Source organism: Nanorana parkeri, unplaced genomic scaffold, assembly GCF_000935625.1.
Source record: "Nanorana parkeri isolate BGI_ZX_2015 unplaced genomic scaffold, ASM93562v1 scaffold366, whole genome shotgun sequence".
NCBI lineage: Eukaryota > Metazoa > Chordata > Amphibia > Anura > Dicroglossidae > Nanorana > Nanorana parkeri.
This window is the reverse complement of record NW_017306634.1, coordinates 875691-896636: the sequence shown is the minus strand read 5'-3', so window position 1 is coordinate 896636 and position 20946 is coordinate 875691. Positions and strand designations below refer to the sequence as shown.

General features: G+C 39.5%; 1 protein-coding gene across 1 annotated transcript in view; it reads right to left on the bottom strand.

Moving 5' to 3' along the window:
- Positions 1-2845: 2845 nt before the first annotated feature.
- The window catches only part of LOC108788983 (heparan sulfate glucosamine 3-O-sulfotransferase 1-like), a 118870-nt gene continuing 100769 nt past the window's right edge, over positions 2846-20946 (bottom strand). Inside the window, exon 3 of the mRNA XM_018558896.1 lies at positions 2846-3944. Coding sequence (XP_018414398.1) covers positions 2913-3833 — 921 coding nt within the window. The 5' untranslated portion in view covers positions 3834-3944 and the 3' untranslated portion in view covers positions 2846-2912. The remainder of the gene's footprint in view (positions 3945-20946) is intronic.

Here is a 20946-nt window from a genome sequence, read left to right as displayed (position 1 = left end):
GCTGAATCCCCCTTGCTGCTTATATGCAGCCCATTTCCAGCCCTAAAGTAACACAAAACTCAGGAGTTAAACCTTAAAAGTGCATTCAAGCGCCTTATATGTTATCTGTGCATTATTCAGCTGTGGATCCTCAAATCATTTCTGAATTTGAATCCTTCCTACTGGAGGGGTGCTACTTTTGTTCCTCATGGTCCCTGTGTGTTGTAAAGTAGTCACCGCTCCAAGCTCACTCCTGTGATGGACTATAACTTCAATACAAATTAGTAAACTAAACATGAGATTGTAGTCCATCATGGGTGAGAGCTTGGAACAATGGCTACTTTACAATACAGAGACCATGGGGAACTAAAGTAGTCACCCTCCAGAAGCAAGGACAGTGTCAGTACCAATTCAGAGATGATTTGAGGATCTACAGCCGAGTGATACACAAATAGGATGCATTTTTGGTAATAGTTAATGTACTTGAATGTTTTTTTATGGTTTAATTCCTGAGTTTATTGTAACTTAAAAGAGGTTTTGCCTTCATCTCTCCGCTCAATGGGGTTGATTTACAAAAGGCAAATAGGTTGTTCACTTTTCGAGGGAATTTGCACTTTGCAGGGAAGTTTCCCTTACCTTAGTAATGGTGGTGAAACTTCACTTTGTAAAGAATACCCAATCATGTGCAAGAAAAATGTAAAACAAAACAGTATATTTTCTTGAACATGATTGAGTGTTGGAAGTTAGTTGAGCTTTCCCTCATTCACTAAACTAAGAGCAAACTTCCCCTGCTAAATGCAAATTCCCTTGCAAAGTGAACAGCATATTTATCCTTCGTTAATCAACCCCAAAGAATGCATGACCCCACAACATAGAACAGGAGAAGTTATTATTGTATCATGGGAGTAGAGTTTTTCAAGGACTGGAATTGTATATCTACTGGATGTTAAGGAGTAGTGGACACAAATAAATCCCAGTTTTAACAAAAGTTCTCTCAAGTGTATGACTATAACACACAAGGGGGTTGATTTACTAAAGGCAAATAGGTTGTTCACCTTGCAACGGAAGTTTATCCTTAGTTTAGTAGATGTGAGGAAGCTCTGCTGACTTCCATGTCACCAAATCATGTGCAAGCAAAACTATTTTTTTTCCTTGCACATAATTGGGTATTCTTTGCAAAGTGAAATGTCACTACATTCACCAAGCTAAGGGAAACCTAAGGGAAACTTCCCCTGCACAGTGCAAATTCCCTTACAATGCTAACGGCCTATTTACCTTTAGTAAATCAACCTCTTGGTGTCCCCATAAAACAGCAGGTGTCTTTCACACAAAGGTTTGTTGCTTTTCTGAAACTACATTGGGGTTATGGTACACGGCTAGTGTGCAAGCAAATAATGCTTAGCAGGTTCCTTTTTAAAGAGTCAAATGTACTGAATCAGTACCTGATTCACACTGTGCCAGCCTTGATAAGCTTTCCCCCGTATTGTGTGGCTTAAAAGGCAGAAAGAAATATAGATTTCATTTAGACCCATTATATTCATTGCCTTTGTTTAAATATTTAATCAATCCCTTTATATATAATGACATTATGTTTTATTAATTCTGCACAACCATTACTGGCTCTCTTTATGGATCTTTCTTGATGCTAGAACAATAATAGTGAATGCAGCGGAAAGACAATGAGAGGCAGATATATACTGTATTATAAGGTTAAAGTCCTACATCAACATCAGCAAAGAGGCTGAAATGAACAGATTTCAAGAACGGTTCTATTCAGTGCTGTGGTTTATGCTAATTATCTATGTCACTCCTATTAAAACCATTACTCATAGTGCTGATAAAACCCAGTTAAGAGAGTATAAGTGTGGCATACACAGAGGAAGGACACAGACCACTTTTAAGAAATATCAATTTGTATTCAACTAAAGAGGAAGTTATACAGTCTGTAAAATTTCATTATTGCATATGGATGCAGAATCTTCCAATATACAGTTGTACAAATCGTTTAGGTCCCAGTTATAATCTTAATGTTTTTTTTAAGGTTTGGATTCAGAGAACAAAGTGCTAATTTAACAAGGTGCAAGTCACATTAGAAGTGGTTACAGGGAGAGAAAAAATGGTTTGCGCAAAAGCGTGTTACAACATATAATCAAAATTATTATGTGACTTTTAGAGGGCCATGCAGTAGTCTCACACTTCTCACACTCTCACAAAACAAAGGAAACAAGGGAAAAATTTAAAGATGGAAAAAGGAAACAAATAAAAAGCAATAACGATGAAATTATAAGGCAAACTAAGAAAATTAAGAAAACAAGAGTAAAAAACAAGAAAAAATTATTGTGGTCATCATAGGTAAATTTGCAGGCTGAGCAAATCAAATCTTTGCTATTTTAAATTACCATACAAAAGAGTGTCACATTTTATTACTATCCCCGAATACCTGTACTAAGAACAGTAAATAAGTTTTTAATTGAAGACAATAACATATAGCTTAGCAGTAATACAAAATCATTTTTCCATTTACACACATTTTTAACATAAGAAATTTTTTTTAGGCTCTTTTGTTACCATAGCAAAGAAGAGTTCAATATCAAATATTTTTAAACAATTTCTACTGCACAATCTTTCTATAAGTGTCTACATACGTATATAAATTGGAAAAAATAATAAGACAAATCAGAATAAAGCATTGCATATCAGTATTTACAATAGTGAACGGAAATGTTTTGGACTCCATGTTTTCCTATTTGTAAACAAATATGTTCCTATTTGTATTTTTGTTTTTCTTGTTTTACATAATGGCCATTTAGTAAAAGAATTCAGTTGAATTTTTTCCCCCCATTCTTTTCATTTTCATTTTTTTACAGTGTCTCATTGGTTTAATTCACAGCTTGGCATTTTCTACAGATTACTTTGTAAGATGGGTATTGTTGCTAGTGCCAGTCAAACGTTTGATTAACCATTGTGTAGAACCTTTGATTATGTTCTCTGAAATAAGTGTAAAGTTGCTCCAAGACGGTTTCATTTACTATAGGATGGGGGCGCCCTTTAGACTCATGCAAACACCTTTCTCGACCATCACTTCTGATGCAGTAGAACCCCTTGGTCTGGTTAAAATAAAAGTTTGAAGAGACTATTCTAGGTGGGAGGTTCAGGAACCTCTCCACCTTCTGCAGTTCTGTAAGAGGTGTTTTAATTAAAGTATTTCCATCCACTATATGGATCTGGTTTAAACTGAAGTGTTTCAGCCATCTCTCCATGTGTATATCATACAAGCTCCTTTGGATTGCCTTATATTTGGTATTAAGTGCACCGTTTTTAATCACAATTCCCTCAAAAGGCTGCACTGGCTTGTGATTTTCCAGCCTGTTGTAATAAACTTGGGTGTAATCCGATATGACCCTCTCTGTAGGGTCTCTAAGAATTAGAAGCAGCTTAATTGAGCTGTTCATGCTATGAATCCTTTCAGGAGCCAGTGGTGATGTAAAATAACCTGGCGTCTTCTCGATAGTAATTTGATTTTCAAATGAGAAAGGCATAAGGTTCCTGTACCATTCAATCCCCTTCACATAGTTTTCATCCCAGTCAAAGAAATGTACTTCAGTAGCAGCTACTACAATGTTTGGGTGAATGTCCAACATTTCCAGCAAAGCCCTGGTCCCACCTTTCCGAACGCCAACAATGATTGTCTGAGGTGTCCGGCGGATGGTACCTGGAGGTTGGGTGGAGTAATGTTCGGTAGTATTGCTGAGTTCTTCAAGGGATAGGGAAGAGTTTGAAAGAGGTGGGAAGTCAAGAGGAACTGGCTGACACGGAGTCAGTAGGAGCAGCACGGCAACCAAATATACGGCCATGTAGAGAGAGGTGGACAAGTCAGTTGCAAAAGCTGACCCTTAGTAAGCTCATGTGTATTTGGCAGTATTAGAAATGAAGATTAAAGAGTAGGAAATGCTATCCAGTACCATCTGTTGAGAGAGAAAAAAGAACATATTAGAATTAATTTTACATAGAGTGATAATGGCATACTAAAGAACATAAGGATAATTATGATGTGTGATGTTCAGTGGTAGAGGTGGCCATAATTGGCTCCAAGAAACCAAGATTTTAGAGCACTATGGTTATTTTTGGGCTTTGGTTGTTAACAATTGTAGTTGTTCTGTCCTTGTACACCACTGTAACAATTGTGCCAATCATTCTCATCCCTAACAATAGAACAATGCATGATCTTTTGAAAACTCCCATTCGAGTTTAGTTTGTTCCTTTTGACAAATAACTAAGGCCATTTGTTTTGTCCCATAGTGAGGCAACAGTAGTATAAACCTAACAAAACCAAAAGCTCTTGTATAATAGCCATCTAAAACCTATAGTTATCCTAAAGAAGAACTCCAGGAAAAAATGTTATTAAGCTTTGCAGTGGGGCTGCACCTGCACTGCAAGGGTTAACTGTTCATTTTTGTCTGGGTTAAAAAAAAAGGGTTATACTCTCCCGATGCTCTGAGCTGGCTTGTTCCCAGACGAATCCCTGGAGTGTCTCTTCCCCTCCTCTGCAGTAGTCTAAGGTCCCGTAAATCATCACGTCTATACTCAGTGTATAGACTTGAAGACACTGAGGAAGATTCAAATGCTGCAGTGGAGGAGGAGACAGGCTGGAGGGAGTGCTGTGACAGCTGGCTGGCTCAGAGGTTTGAGTGAGTATAACTTTGCTATTTTAGCACCTAAACAAAAACGAGCACTGAACCTTTGCAGTGTGGGGGTAGCCCCACTGCAAGGGTTTAGAAAAAGTTTTCCTGGAGTTCTTCTTTTAAAGTACATCTAAAGCCAAAATATTTTTTTTAGTTTTGGTTAGAGTAGTGATGAACTAGAACCTTTGTCAGGTTTCTATTGCTGTCACAAAAACTGGACTCAAAGTGATGAGAGGATCCAAAATTTTGAATTGTTACCATAATAGCAGTAATAGGGGAAGCAATTCCAATAGGGACACGTGTTTTGGTCACAGTCTGAGAAGACATTTCCCTAACTTTGAAGAGAATTGCTTTGACTATCTCTTGTGTCTACGGAATAGGAAGTGAAGGGAAATTTTCCCAATAGGGCACAAAAACAGACAGGAGTTTCAGCCCTTCTGTCCCTACTCTATCCAAGATTTTAAAAAAATTTGGGTTTTAGGGATACTTTAAAAAGGTTTGTCAGGGAATAGCTGATATCGTAAAAATGATTTGGTCATCTAATCAGAAAACTCATGCTGATAGTTGACATTGTATATATATAGATAGATATATCTATCTATCTATATCTATGCACCAGTTTCTTCTAAATGTGGTGTGAGAGTGTTGCATCTTATCTATCTATCTATCTATCTATCTATCTATCTATCTATCTATCTATCTATCTATATATATATAAGATGCAACACTCTCACACAACATTTAGAAGAAACTGGTGCTGCAGAGAACATAATGCTCAAAGAAGATCTGACAGGTTGGAAAATGTACCATAATACCAGCATATGTTTTTTTCAGATAAATACACAGGTATAACCAAAGGTGGTGCTACCCTGCCTATAAGACATAATTGCATTATCATCAGACAATAAATAATGGATTTTCATGCTGGGTGAAGAGGGATCTCCTAAAAAGGATGACCTTTTATGCAGACTCTGGCACTTTGGCCATTCACGGTAAAGTAAGTTCTTAAACAAATCTTACACAGGTTGATAATGTCCTTAACTCCCTCATGTGACAGTGTTAAGGCTGCTTGATTGGTTGCTTAAGCTCGAGCACTGAAATGCATGGAAGGGGCCACATCTTTCCCTATATCTAGAAAAAATGGGCATTTACAGAGGGGCAAAGGGGAGTTTAAGGCTGTTTAATTTAAAAGTAACAGAATCTGTTTAATTTTTGGAAACTTATAAATTCTCCATTTATAGCAGCCTAAAGCTTGGAAATAATTCAGATACTTAGATGATCCTCTTTATTGATTTGAACGCACATACAGTATTCTGTGCAAGTATGGTGATGTTCCCTTTACAGGCTAGGATGAATTATTGAGACATTCCATGTTACTTTTATTCATCTTGACTTCATCAGCAGAGAAAAGGAGAATGTTGCATACAACTTTTCAAGTGGTCTGATATTTTGCAGCACTAACAATGGTCTCTGAGGCCCACCCATATCCCACAAAACATGCCACAGCATTAGCCTATTGATGAACACCTTTTTACATTCGGATACTTCACAATGATTTAAAATCTAAAGCAAAGTATTTAAACTTCGATCTCTTTACTTTGAAGTCTTGTTCTTAGTCAGAATGCCAAAACCATTTGATAAAAGTGAAATTGGTCTCAATTGAATTCATAGTGATTGACATGTAGATCAGTTTCTGCCTTTAATTTATTCTCTACTGCTTCAGGGGTTATTCTTCACTTCAATTAATCTCACTTAAACTATTGCTTGAGTAATATAATCATGCTCAGTTTTTGCCTAAGTGGCTTGACATTGAGCCAGAGTTCATCTCTTGGAAAATAAGAGGGCTTTCATATCTTTCGAGGGTTACTGACCGCCCTGTACATTTACAAGGTGTCATGGCCAACAGTTAATTAGAGAACCAGACTGCTGGCCAATTGCTAATTATCATCAAGAAGGTGAATGATTGCCAGCAGTTTAACAAGAAGAATCAGAAGACTTTATTTTAACAGAAAATGTCATCCTTTAATGAGCTTGATGTGCAAAATAGATATTTGAAGTAGTGCAAGTAAAGCTAAAACTTTTTTATAGAATAAGGCAGTTTCCCGTTTTCTGGAAGCTATGTACAGTGCCCTGCTGGTTCTTCCTAAGAGCCATGGCCTGCCTACATTGCATAGAGAAGCTTGAGGACCCATAAAAATGGAAAAAAGGGCCTCAGTCATGAAGGGGTTAATAACATACACAAACTGTAAACCTGCATGAATGTGCATGCCTTTAAAAATCATCCTATAATACGACTGCACTCAGCATGAGCTCCTCTATCCAGAAACCCAGTCAGATTCCTTGAGCCTTCTATACTGTACTGACTCCGGCAGGTCTCAGTCACTTTAACGTTGTATATTTCTGTTTTTTGTTGACAACTCTCTATCGTGTATGCATGTGCCTGGCCTTGAATCTCTATTGTAAACTCTTTAGAAACACACTTATAGCTATAGCTGAATGTTTGGGCATCTCAGTTAATGTTCAGTTAACAGTTCAGTTTGTTGATTACTTTTTGTTTTTATGGAAAAGTTGTTATCTCTACAAAAAAATTGATTTAAAGTGATGTTGAAGTTAATTTACTAAAGGCAAATAGATACTTCACATTACAAGGTAATTTTCCCTTAGCTTAGTAAATGTGGTGAAACTTCACTGTGCAAAGAAGAAAAATATTTTGCTTGTACAGGCAGCACAGTGGCGTAGTGGTACTGGGGGTCCCTGGTTGAAATCCCCGCCAGGTCGCTGTCTGCAAGGAGTTTGCGTGTTCTCCCTCTGCTTTCGTTGGTTTCCTACCACACTCCAAATACATGCTGGTAGGTTAATTTACTCCTGTCTAATTTTGCCCTCATATGAATGTAAGATAGATGTAAAGAACTGTATACATTTTCGGTGCTATATAAATACCTGTAGTAAATAATATATATACAGTCTATATACACACACACATATAGATATGCTGTACATATAAAGGCCCATGAAGGAAAATGACTGCATGACTTTTCATATATTATTCCTCCATTTTAATTTTGCTCCCCTCTAGTGGATGTTCACTTTTAGGTTCCTTTGAGTGTCTGTCAGGAGTTGAGAAAATGGAGTCATTCAAGGCTTACTGTCTAGGAAATAGATACCATTATATGAGAAAACAATACAAATTCATGGAAATTGTTAGTTATGAAATTATTGCATGCAGGAGAATGATGATTGAACAACTGTGCAATATCTAGGTACATTATTTGAAGACTTTGAGGAGAAAATTGTTAGATTAAACATCAGACTCAGATAAAATAACTTACGCTGCTTAGTGAGAAGACTGCTACAAGAAACTGTTAAAGGATAGGATTTTAGCAAAAGAGGTGTTGCCAAGAGTTGACTGACATGGTGCCCAAACATGCGCACAGGTTATATTTTAAGCTTTATTTGTTGTTTATTTTACAGCCTGTTAAGCATTAGCATACTGTATATCATATTTAAAGTTCTTCTCTGGCCAGCCTCCCTGACTAAACATTACCCCCCTCCAATCCCCCAATTATATTTTTAAAAATGAGTCTAAATGCCAAGCATATTTACCTAATTTCATGGTCATGTGAAATGCTGTGTGTCCTGCATCCTTTCTTTTCCTTATTATAGAGTCATTAGATGGCCACGTCACTGCTTGCTTATGTGGGCACTTCCCATTGACTAATTATTGGTGGGGTCATTACAGGTCCTGATTATTGCATCAGAGATTTCATGATGTAGGAGTCATCAAGACTCCTCATCATTGGGCCCAGACTACAGCTCTGGACCACTGGTCTCCACTAGTGGAGAAGCTGATGGGGAAAGCCACATGACAGTGGTACAAAAAGAGCTTTGGATTGCCTTTCTTTAAAAATCAAAATTAGTGAATGGGGGTAATAGGCTGAATTCTATTTCTGCACGTAGATTGGCCTGAAGTGAATTCCCAGCAGAGGTTGTGCTTATTGTTTACTTAGAGAACCAATACAGTCTGGGAGTAGGGATACCCAAACTTTAACATACAACTATATGTCCCAGCCATGGCTCCATTGTCAGCTCTTGTCCTAGTAAACCAGAATTCAGACATCCTGACAAGCTGGCAGGGAGGTGCTTAAATATTCTGGTACAATACAGCACATGGTGTGAGATGGCAAAGTGACAAGAAATAAGGTGCTGTGTGATCATATTTAAGCCACTTGCACACAGCAGATTGCTTCTAAGTGGAGCCTCTAGCTGAGACATTTTAAATATATATAGATTCTAAAACAGGTGATGTCCTGTGACCTCCTTTCTCTATGGGCCACAAAATATTGAGTCTGCAGCATACCAAAATGGAAAAGGCGGACAGTTTTGATGATACTAAATTCCAGCTGACAGGATACAAACAACTCGCTGACAAAGTACACCTCCAAAGTTCTCCACTGAAAGGATGCCTAAGAAGGCATTTCCATGATATAATGGTATTACATGCAATCATTTCTAAAAGCTGAAATTAAGGAAACAAAATGCTAGTAGTATGAGTTTCTCTGGTAATAGAGGTTTTGTACGTTTCTTGTGTGGAAAAAAAAACCATCCTACGCCTTCTCACTTTGTGTACACTGCCTGTGGCAAATATGTAATGAACTCTATGCTTTGATAAGATGCCTAGAATACAGCTGGGTCCTAGGATAAGGTAACTCCAGCACACATGTGCAGAAGTTACATCAACAGTGGCTACCCAATGGTTGAAGAAAGAGAACACTGGATGTAGAAGAAGCATCAGAGAGGAAGGCAGTGGCAAAGGGGAGTATGGACCAGTCCGTGCTGGATGAGGACAAACTAAAGGTGCATGCGATTGGACGTATAGTGCATATGCGTAGTTCGTTGGCTGTATTTTTACATTGTACAGCAACATGTACACATTAGTGGGTAACAGTGGGTGTCCTTTGGCAAGGACTGGGCTTTTACTTACAGTAGGGGCCAAGTCATTCCATATAATATGTGTACTTGTTAAATACCTCCCTACTTTCTGAGATGAGGCAGAGTGACACCTTCAAGCCCCATGTGTTTCAGCAAAATTTTTCATTTAAAATGAGTATTCCAATTATTAAGCTGTAGCTCGTAATATACTGAGCTTTAGGTCATGGTAGGACGCTAGTATAGCTAGTTAACAGAACTATGGAGAAAAACACTTACCCCATAGTTCTTTTTTAAGTGTTAAATAACACTTTTGGTAGTTACAAGACCCTTTTCATAAATATCCGTACATCAAACCAAAAAGAGGGATAACTGAGGAGGAAGGAGGTATGCACGTTCTGCTTGACCTTCATGAGTCATGGTTGTCCTATACAAGCATATACACAAAGCGCATCATCTTTCCAAATGTTTGTTTTCTGTTTCTAGCTGCCTGTTTTGCATGTAAATAACTGGCACTTTCACAGACTAAGCAAACATCTAAAATTAGCATTTATAATTAGAACATCAAGTATTTATGATTTAGTATTAATTAATATTTAAACATAAACATGGTACATTCATCTGTTAAGCCACAACAATTTTTTTTTATTAATCACAGCCAGAGTGCTGCTAGTGTTCAGGAAGTAAAAGGTCTTCAGGGTCTGACAAGGAGATGAAAACCGTATGCTACAGTATCTGGATTTGAAGTCATGTCATCAAATGTATATAGTACATCAATAAAACTTTTCAAAAAGGAAAGCATAGTACATTTTTAATGATAAACATTTTTGAATTATGCATCACATTGGTATGGAAAGCAGGTGAACTGGATAATTGTGCTTCTTATTTATTCTTTTGTGTTGTATAATCTTTAAAGAATAGCAAAATTCATGAATCACGATTTCTTGATTCCTGAATGATGCATTTCTACACAGAAAGATCTATATGCAAATGTTAAATTGCTACAAATATAAAAATTAGCACTTTCAGCAACTCTGTCCGGCATCTTGTCCAACTCACGACACTGATTGCCGTGAGCTCAGCAGGATGTAAGCCAGAGCGTCATGCTCAGCTCCTGACAACCGGTGAAGTCAGTAAGACGGGCAAGAAGCTGTACAGAGCATCACAGGTTGCTAATATCTCCTAGCAACCTGGGACGCTGTGGCCGTCAATCAACCACCATCATTATAGGGACAGCCCTCAGTAGGGTAGAGAACCTACCAGTTGAAGATCCTACAGATTCTGACACTTCAGAGAGTGTCTGATTCTATGCCCCCCTCTGAACTCAGTGGTTCGATCCATTGGCCCTATGCCACTGCTGTGTTCTGTTGTGATTTAGGGGCCTGCAGGAGGAGCCACATCATGTGGCAGGACCAGTAAATCAAAATACCTGAAAGTGTCAGATTCTGAAGGAGTTTCTGTTTGTTTAGAAACTACGATATTCACACACAACAGGGACAATTATTTTATGACATTTAAACTGCTAGTACTTTTTTCAAGATGTAGAAGGAAAGCCCATTCAAACATAGGAAGATCATACAACCTCAATGCAGACCAAGTCCTTGCTGGAATTCAAACCAGAACCCAGAGACAAGAGTGCTAATCACTTAAGCTCAGTGCTGCCCCATTATTGGTATTGTACCGCTGTGAAATTGATTGAAGTGAGAGTAACGAGTGCCATGGCAATTAGTAAGAACTGTTTACAAGCTGATTTGTATAGCAGATCTGTACAAGCACGACAGGTGCAGCCTGGTTGATGAAATCTTTCAGAGCTTCAGGTCAAAACTGAAAACAGAGAAAGATCTTGTATAGAAAATGTCAACTTGTAGCATCCCTCATCTGTTATTTAGGGAAGGTTACATTTTCAATTTCAGCAGGTCATGAAAAGAATCTGCGAAGGCAGAGCGGGAAGGTGAATGACGTGATGGAGATGTTGTTGGCATAAGGCCACATGACCACAACCAAGAGAACACCAGTGTCCTACTGTGTGAACAGAAAATGCTTTTTCCTCTATTATTCTCCTTACAGCCTGTTTTCCTTTCCTCCCAACATGTTTTATTTGTCAGAAAAAGACTGACTTACTTAAAATAGTAAACCAAGACATTCTTCACATACAGCGAAGCTAAATGGAGATTTCTAGTAGTAGTAACGTTAGGAAAATCAACAGCAATCACCTGCTAAAGGTAGAACAACAGGAAAAGGTGTATAGAATGACAAAAAAGGACAGTGCCCACTCCATGTGAAGGATCGTTTAGTAATTTGCTTTTAAAAAATGGTAATGTACTCACAAGAGAAAAGTAACACAAGCGTATTTAATGGTTCCCCTCCCAGGAGGCTATCGCCCATCAGAAGCCCCAGCGCAGCCAAGTCAGCTCACGACCAAAGAAAAGGAAAAGGTGTAAGGTGGTGTTTAGCCAGTTTGACCAAACTTACACTGCCACAAAACAGTCTTTTAGCACCCAAGGCAAAGATGTCAAAGTGCAACCTCCCAAAATAAGATACCTGTAATGCCAATATACTGCATTTTAGAGAGGAAAATATTGTTTACAGAGAGATTCAAGCAGAACTATGAGTTCCCATTAAAAAATATGTGCTTTGCCACCTAAATATAAGTGCATCTGCTCTTTGTCCCTGTCAGGGACCATAGCTTATTGTCCTGAGCCCTGTTCCCTGCTTGTTGTCCGGAGCCGTGACCTGCTTGTTGTCCAGAGCCGTGACCTGCTTATGTTTCTGAGTCCTGTTACCTCCTTGTACCCTGACCTTTTGTCCCTTAGTTCCCCTGGTGTTTTGCTTTGCTCCCTGAGTTTACTTGCCTGTTACTTTTTGCATGTGGTTTGGTTTATGATGTAGTTGGTTACTCTTAATTGTTTCTGTTTATATTATTTTGGTTGGCATATTAAAACTATATATAAACTAATTTGCCTTGTCTTGTGAGGTCACACATTTGGTCCTCCTGCTTCGTTACCTGCATGCAGTGTGGTGACACGGTACCTTTATAGTCCCCTTGCAAAGTCCAACAACTACCTACTGAGCCTGCCAGAAAAGTCCACTTAATGCAGCTTCCTTTGATGGAGTGACAACAATGCTGAGCTGCCACTCCTATGTAGGCTGTGCCTGCTTGCACTAAAGTGGGATGAGAAGATGCTGCAGGGGACATGAAAACATTAGTATTGTCACTGCAAATTCACAAATTTGTAGCTTGTCAATCAGAACCGGGCTACACCTAGCCCCGCCCATTGCTTTCTGGATTGACAGCACTTCCCCTTTTGCTGAAACCCTCCCACTATGATCTGCAGTGTGTTGGACGGGGAGCATGTGAGATGTACATAAAGTAGGCAGCACAGTGGTGTAGTGGATAGCATTTCTGCCACCAGGGCACTGGGGGTCCCTGGTTCAAATCCTGGCCAGGTCACTATCTGCAAGGAGTTTGCATGTTCTCCCACTCTCCAAAGACATGCTGGAAGGTTATTTGGCTCCTGTCTAAATTGACCTTAGATTGTAAGCACTTTAAAGGCCAGGAACTAATGTGAATGTGCAACTAAGTAAAGTGCTGTGTACATTTTTAGCACTATATAAAGAAATAGGATTTGGCCCTGTCAAGGGAAGTAAAGGAAATTTTTTGATTTATGAAACTTGTGTATCGCATAGTAATTGGATTTGGTACTTGATTAGACTGTCATTCAAGAACCTTTAGTTGTACTTTAATATTATACTCTTATACAAAGCATCCCCAAAATTAAGTTTCATTCAAGAAATATGTCAATTTTGCTAGTAATAACTGTATGCCTTTTATCTGTCAAGCCTTGTGCTTAAAGTGGACCTTTACCCATGTCTTTAAAATAACAACAAACACACCTTTAGTAAATGTTTAGTAATGACAATCTACAAAAAGATACTTCTAGATAATTGCCGGCTTTGTATTATTTGCAGACCTTGTTTCTTTTTTCTTCCCCAGTCTTCTGGCAATGCCCATGTTTACTAAGGGGAGATTAGTAGCTATCCTTTTACTTCTTTTACTTCCTGGATTTCTGGAACATGTGACTAGATTACAGATGAGATTTCCCAGCAATGCTCTGCTGATGACAAGGCAATCCCAGTGTGCATTGCTTTGGCACACTGAAGTAATTTTGCCCTTTAAAAGCAGGACGTGAATGCTCTGCAAGTGTAAGTATTTCAAGATCACAGCATTTTACATCTGACATGTCTATGTTATTATTAATCATCATACATAGAGGGATGCATTGATAGAACTTGATTTTTGAGTGTAAAGGTCCGCTTTAATACATGAGAGGTCCTGTTAAAAGAGAAATGCAGGGCCTACTTTTAGAAATGCTAGTTGGCTGTGTCTGCTTTCAAATACTTTAACAGGCACAGACCAAAACAAGCATGCTGTAACTGAGTGTTAGAATTCCCTATCTCTATACTTTTTCCAGGTCAGTGACTCAAAGCATTAAAGTCAAAGCATTTGCATGAAAGCCAAGTAACTAAAATACTCAAAAGGAGAGGTTAGCAATAGTGATCAACATGAATCTCTAATGACAGGCATACTTTAAAGAGAAAAAAACAAAAAAACAGCTGTAGATATAAAGTACATGTACCTAGAGGTGCCTGCACTTGCCAGCATCAGCTTCAGAAATCCTGCAGATATAGTTGAATGTGGAGCCGGTCTGACAGACAAAGACTCTTCTAAACTTACTGCTAAATTCCACATCTCCCCTCCCTTAAGGTCCATTCAGGGCCGTCCCTAATGAGGCAGCCAGAGGCTATTGCCTCAGGTGGCATCTCTTTGAGTCACATGGGGGGGGGGGGGCAGCAGGAAGAGCAGCATGGCTGCTTGCTGCACAGTGTTTGCAGTGTGCCAGACACCCCTTTTATGGCCAGAGCATCCCAGGTTGCTAAGAGCCGGGCAGGGTGATCACCAAGCTCTTGGCAACCTGGGACACTCTGGCTGGCTTCCTGCCAAGCTCCTGGCAACCAGTGATGTCACTAGGTGGGATGCCGGCCAGAGCTGTGCAGGGAGATAATGCAGAGGCCCCATCCCCTCACTCCCCAGGTATCCACCTCTGACGGGGAAAATGCTAGGGATGCCCCTGGGTCCATCACGATGATCAGCTGCCTCACTGCACCGATAAGAATTCACAACAGGCAGTAAGGAATGGTTTGGCATTTTGAAGAACTTTGCTCATATCTACAGAGTTTCTGAAGTTGCTGCAGGAGGGTACAGGCACATCTAGGTGCCTACCTTCATTACCTGCAGCTGTTTTTCTGTTTTTATCCTAGAAATGCTGCCTCTTTAAGCTTTACACTATGCTTCTGTTAACAGAATGAGCAGACACTGTAAGTGGTGTCAATCTTGATGTCTTAACAAGTAACGTGTCTATAAGCGCTAGTCCTTACATGATAAGAAAGTAACCAGCTCCATGTTCAGTCACCAAAGTGAGAATCTGGGCCTAAACGCACCCTTCACCTCCTTGGGGATTTGCTTGGGACGACATTACTTCCAAAAGCAGCGCCCGACACATGTGCATGCTTCCCAGTATGGGTCCCTGGGCTTGTATAAAAGGGGTTTTAATAACTGCCCTGCCATGAGCAAGCCAAGAGATTTTTGTTGCTTCAGCAGAGTATAGAGGGTGGAAGACTGGAGAGTTTTAACTGTACAACCAAACTGCTTCTACAAATGTACAAAACATCGAACATTATTGATTTCTCTTACATAACTCAACCTTTTTCATGATTAATATTTCGCACTGTGCTTTTGCAGTTATAAGACAAATTATAAAATGGTGAAAGACCTTCACAATACAATGCATAATGTATGGCAAATTATCTTGTATGTACTAGACTACAATAAAACCTCTTTCTACACAGTACTTCCATTTGTATAACCTATTTTTACTTCTTCCAGTGGAACATGACCTGCAAACAGTCAAGGTTACATAATTCAGAGAGCACCTGGAAAAATTCTCCTGTGAATTTAGAGGTTATCCAGGCTAGTCTGGTTTCTGCTGAAAAAATACACATTTCGGATACTCTGTAAAGACCTGAGCACATATGGTATAATTAAAAAAAAGAAAATCCTATGGAACAGCAAATTGCAAGTCAACCATAATACATTACAAATTATTGGGTCCTTAGAAGGAAGTCCACTTAGTACAGATTTTTCGATTTCGATTTTTCGAGGTAGTTATATTATGGACACATATTTTACCGAAAACTCAGGGGCCCTCAAACAGAAAAGAATGACATTTTTAACATGCTAGTTGTACAGATGTTGGGATCACAGCTGCTCATAGGCCTCAACCTCAAAAGGCCCAAAGAAGCAAAGGAATACTTCTGGTGTTTCCCATTTACAATGTAAAGTAGAAATACTCTTTTTTATTTGCACTATTATGTTGACAATATACACTATATTGTGACTGGAGACAAAACTTGCAGACTAAATCATAACCTTGACAGATTTAATTTTTTTCAGGACCAAGTTGTATACCTAAAAGGCTTTCCAACCATCCAGAGCATCCCTAACGCCATCACAAAAGTGGGTTATTAAAACTTAGCATATGATGAAAAAAATATAGTTACAAGTTACCTTCAATCAAAACATTAAGTAGACCCTAGACTAGACTTTTTCTGTAAATGTTGACCTGGGTCTCACCCCTTCCTGCCTCCAAAAACTCATATTTGTCAACTTAGTGATGGGCAGCCTTACTCACCTTTAGGAAGGCTTGGGGTGGGAGTGGCAGGGCCAAGGTATATATATTTCTAGGAAAAGAGTGTAAACTTTAGCTGCCTAGATCTCAGGATCTACCATTTGTTTTGATGAGTCATTTTTTTAACTGCTGTTAAAGTGACATTAAAGGCAAACACTTTTTTCCCTCCCCCCAATGTTAATGAAAGCACTTACCTTAAATGATGTCTCTTAATCCGATCTTCCTCTTCTTTTCTGTCCTTTTCAGCCTTCTCTCCAGCGCTGCTAAGGGTCTTTGATCCAGAGCTGACTCCCCTGTCCTTGCTGGCACTTCCTGTCCCACGGTGTCTGCATGCGGGTGCACGCGTCCATAGACTTACCTTGCGTCTCTCTTCGCCTCCCGACCGAAAATCCGAACTGCGCATCTGCCCGCCCCAAGATGCGGACGCTCGATCATTTTCAGATTTTCGTACGGGAGTGTGCGGCGAAGACAGGGGTAAGTTTAAATCGCTTTTAAAGCGTTTTTTCCCTCCTTTTTGCATATATCTTCTGCTTGCTAGCAATAGATATATGAAAAAAAAACCGGAGGGTTTAGAAACCCTTTAACCTGTGCTTATGTGCTTTTTCAATATATATATAGCCTGAAGTCTTATGCTTTTTTTTAAGTTCAAGTAAAAATAAAATGCAAGTGGTCAGAGTTTATTGCATTTACCCCAAGATCTCTTCTTTAGCAACACAGGAGCTCTGAAATGCAGGGGGATCGACTATGAAAATTTCAAATGAGAAAGCTGTGGTTATACCTACCCTCTCCTAGGTGTCTGTTTTGGTGTATCAAGATACCCATCACATTAATGGACCAATAGAGAGGAGCAGAGAGAGAAGGTGTGTGCAGCATCTCTCATCTGAAGTTCTGTATATATTTTGGCCCGAATTGTAGAAATAGTGATTTACCCCTTCCTGAGACCTCTATGCCTTACCTGTATACATATGTATACAGCAGATACGATGACCACAGACAATCTTCATCAGATAACTGAGCCCACCAAATACTTTTCATCCACGATAATCTCTACTGCACGCAGCAGGTTACTGGCAGACAATAAGACATGGTAGATGTTGAAGTAAAGTATTAAACGTGGTCAAAACAAATATTCTATCGCTAGCCTCAGGAGCACATGTGTTGTATAGGTGGCTGACTCCTACACTGAATAAAGGGGGGTATTATAAAAAAGGGGAGGATTTAGAGGGAAAAGGGTTAATACACAGAGTAACCACGATATGGCAGCTTAACAAAATAGCAATGCAACTGCATTAATATACAACTGCTGCAGGCAGCACAGTATAAATGAGCACCCCAAGATTTAAGGGCCTTATAATGATATGTATAAGTTATAGAAGTCTAAAACCACCTCCCAAATATTGGGTAGCCCTCTGCATATCACTGCAGCGTGATGCTAATCTGAACATCGATCATGTGATACACAATCGACAAGTGTTACCTATGGGTATCAAAGCAAAATAATAATGCTTTTTTACATTTAAAAACACAAACATAGGGGGCAACTGCTCTTCTTGCTATTATAGCAATATAATTACGACTTGTCCTTGATATTTTAGGTAGTTTTGTAGTAAAATCTACTTGGAAAAAAATGCCGTCCGTCCGTTTTTTCTTAACGGGCGGACGGCAAGAGGTTAAGATAAGAGATATTATGTCCCCCAATCCTCTTAACATACACAATATTTAAAAGATTCTTATGCTGGGAGAATGATTAAATTTACATTTACAACAAAAAAAGTTGACAGACCTTGAACTCATTCTATCATTCTTTCTCACTGATTGAATTAAAACATGTACAAATCTTTGCCTGCATTGTGCACATAAATCTATTCGCTGACTGGCATATCAGAAATACAGCGCCTTGAATTATTTATCACACAAATAAATATGTATATCTGCTTTTATTAGCACAGGTTGAGGATCAAGGCAGGGATCCTGCAAAATTTAGCTTATAAATAGTTAAAATCGCCTGCATCTACTGGAAGTATGGTGCAGCTATATCACCTCTTATATACCGTTTGGGCTGCGGTAAATTAACTCTCTATTATTCGGCTGAAAGGTGCCCCAAGGCTTGTCATTATTTAGTAATGTGTCAACATATGGGTCAGGTTTAAATACATAAGTCTATTTTGGTAGCAGCGACTAGTACTGACCTCTGTGGTACAGGCATCGTGTTTATAGCTGTTACTTTCCCCAGCATCCTAGTGTACCCACACACAAATCCAATCCCTTAAATACTGAAAATGGCCAGAAGGATGCTTAAGAATACATTAACATAAATCTTTTTCTTTTTCAGATGTGGGAAATGTACCCCTGGTGGTACATACTCACTCGTGGATGGTACACGGCTATAACAGCAAGGAAACTACAGATAAGAATAATTATTTCAGGCACACAGTTTAAATACACACATACCCTGTGTGTTATTAATCTACTGTTACAAGATTAAGCATATCTCTTTTTTTTCCCCAGACTTTTCCTATTCTAGGGACGGTTTCTGTTCTAACACAATGTTTCATCTCTCCCTATAGACTGTAGTGATTTACTACAAGATCTTCAGCGTCTGAAGAAAATGTGAATTCTTGTCATCCAGTCAAATGGAGACACCATTATAACCTGTACCGCTATCCCTTAAGAAGCCGCTGGATAGATAGGCCCTCCTGCCATGTCCTAGGCGTGTCCCACCCTGACTGCACACTAATTTACTAACACCTGTAGCATAAAGTTGGGCATAAAACAAAGCCCAGCAGGGAAAAAGTTTGGTTAACAGTGTAACAAAGGTAATGAAACTTATACAAGTAAGTACACCCCTTAGTATAAATGTACAAATTGGGCCCAAAGTGTCAATATTTTTTGTGGCCACCATTATTTTCCAGCATTGCCTTACCCCTCTTGGGCATGGAGTTCACCGGAGCTTCACAGGTTGCCACTGGAGTCCTCTTCCACTCCTCCATGACGACATCATTGAGCTGGTGAATGTTAGAGACCTTGCGCTCCTCCACCTTCCGTTTGAGGATGCCCCACAGATGCTCAATATGGTTTAGGTCTGGAGACATGCTTGGCCAGTCCATCACCTTTACACTAAGCTTCTTTAGCAAGGCAGTGGTCGTCTTGGAGGTGTGTTTGGGATCGTTATCATGTTGGAATACTGCCCTGCGGCCCAGTCTCCGAAGGAAGGGGATCATGCTCTGTTTCAGTATGTCACAGTACATGTTGGCATTCATGGTTCCCTCAATGAACTCTAGCTCCCCAGTGCTGGCAGCACTCAGCAGCCCCAGACCATGACATTCCCACCACCATGCTTGACTGTAGGCAAGGCACACTTGTCTTTGTACTCCTCACCTGGTTGCCGCCACACACGCTTGACACCATATGAACCAAATAAGTTTATCTTGGTATCATCAGACCACAGGACATGGTTCCAGTAATCCATGTCCTTAGTCTGTTTGTCTTCAGCAAACTGTGTGCGGGCTTTCTAGTGCATCATCTTTAGAAGAGGCTTCCTTCTGGGACGACAGCCATGCAGACCAATTTGATGCAGTGTGCGGCGTATGGTCTGAGCACTGACAGGCTGACCCCCCACCCCTTCAACCTCTGCAGCAATGCTGGCAGCACTCATACGTTTATTTCCCAAAGACAACCTCTGGATATGATGCTGAGCACGTGCACTCAACTTCTTTGGTTGACCATGGCAAGGCCTGTTCTGAGAGGAACCTGTCCAGTTAAACCGCTGTATGGTCTTGGCCACCGTGATGCAGCTCAGTTTCAGGGTCTTGGCAATCTTCTCATAGCCTAGGCCATCTTTATGTAGAGCAACAATTCTTTTTTTCAGATTCTCAGAGAGTTATTTGCCATGAGGTGCCATGTTGAACTTCCAGTGACCAGTATGAGAGAGTGAGAGCAATAACACCAAATTGAACACACCTGCTTCCATTCACACCTGAGACCTTGTAACACTAACGAGTCACATGACACCGGGGAGGGAAAATGGCTTATTGGGCCGAATTTGGACATTTTCACTTAGGGGTGTACTCACTTTTGTTGCCAGCGGTTTAAACATTAATGTGTTGAGTTATTTTGAGGGGACAGCAAATGTACACTAATATACAAGCTGTACGCTCACTACTTTACATTGTAGCAAAGTGTCATTTCTTCTGTGTCGTCACATGAAATGATAAAAAAAAATCATAAAATAAAATATTTACAAAAATGTGAGGGGTGTACTCACTTCTGGGAGATACTGTATATTGTGCAGGGGAAGGGAATTTGACAACAAACTGCTTTAAAATGCGTCTGTGTCGCTCTTACTAACAAAGACAGACATTTAGGTGAGCAGTGTGTAAACAATGTTTACGCATTTTATTATCTGAAAAATGTAATCATTGTTTAAGGCAACATGTTTTGTATTGTGCTTTAAAAATTGAGTTTTAAAAGCCGGAGCAACTATACATACCAGCCTGCCTCTTAAAATTAACTCAAAATCATATTACCTGAACTTTGCGTACAAATGAAGGTGTCACGCGTTTCTCAAAATCATCAATCGGAGTGTAAGAGTTCAGGATCTTGACAATCTACAG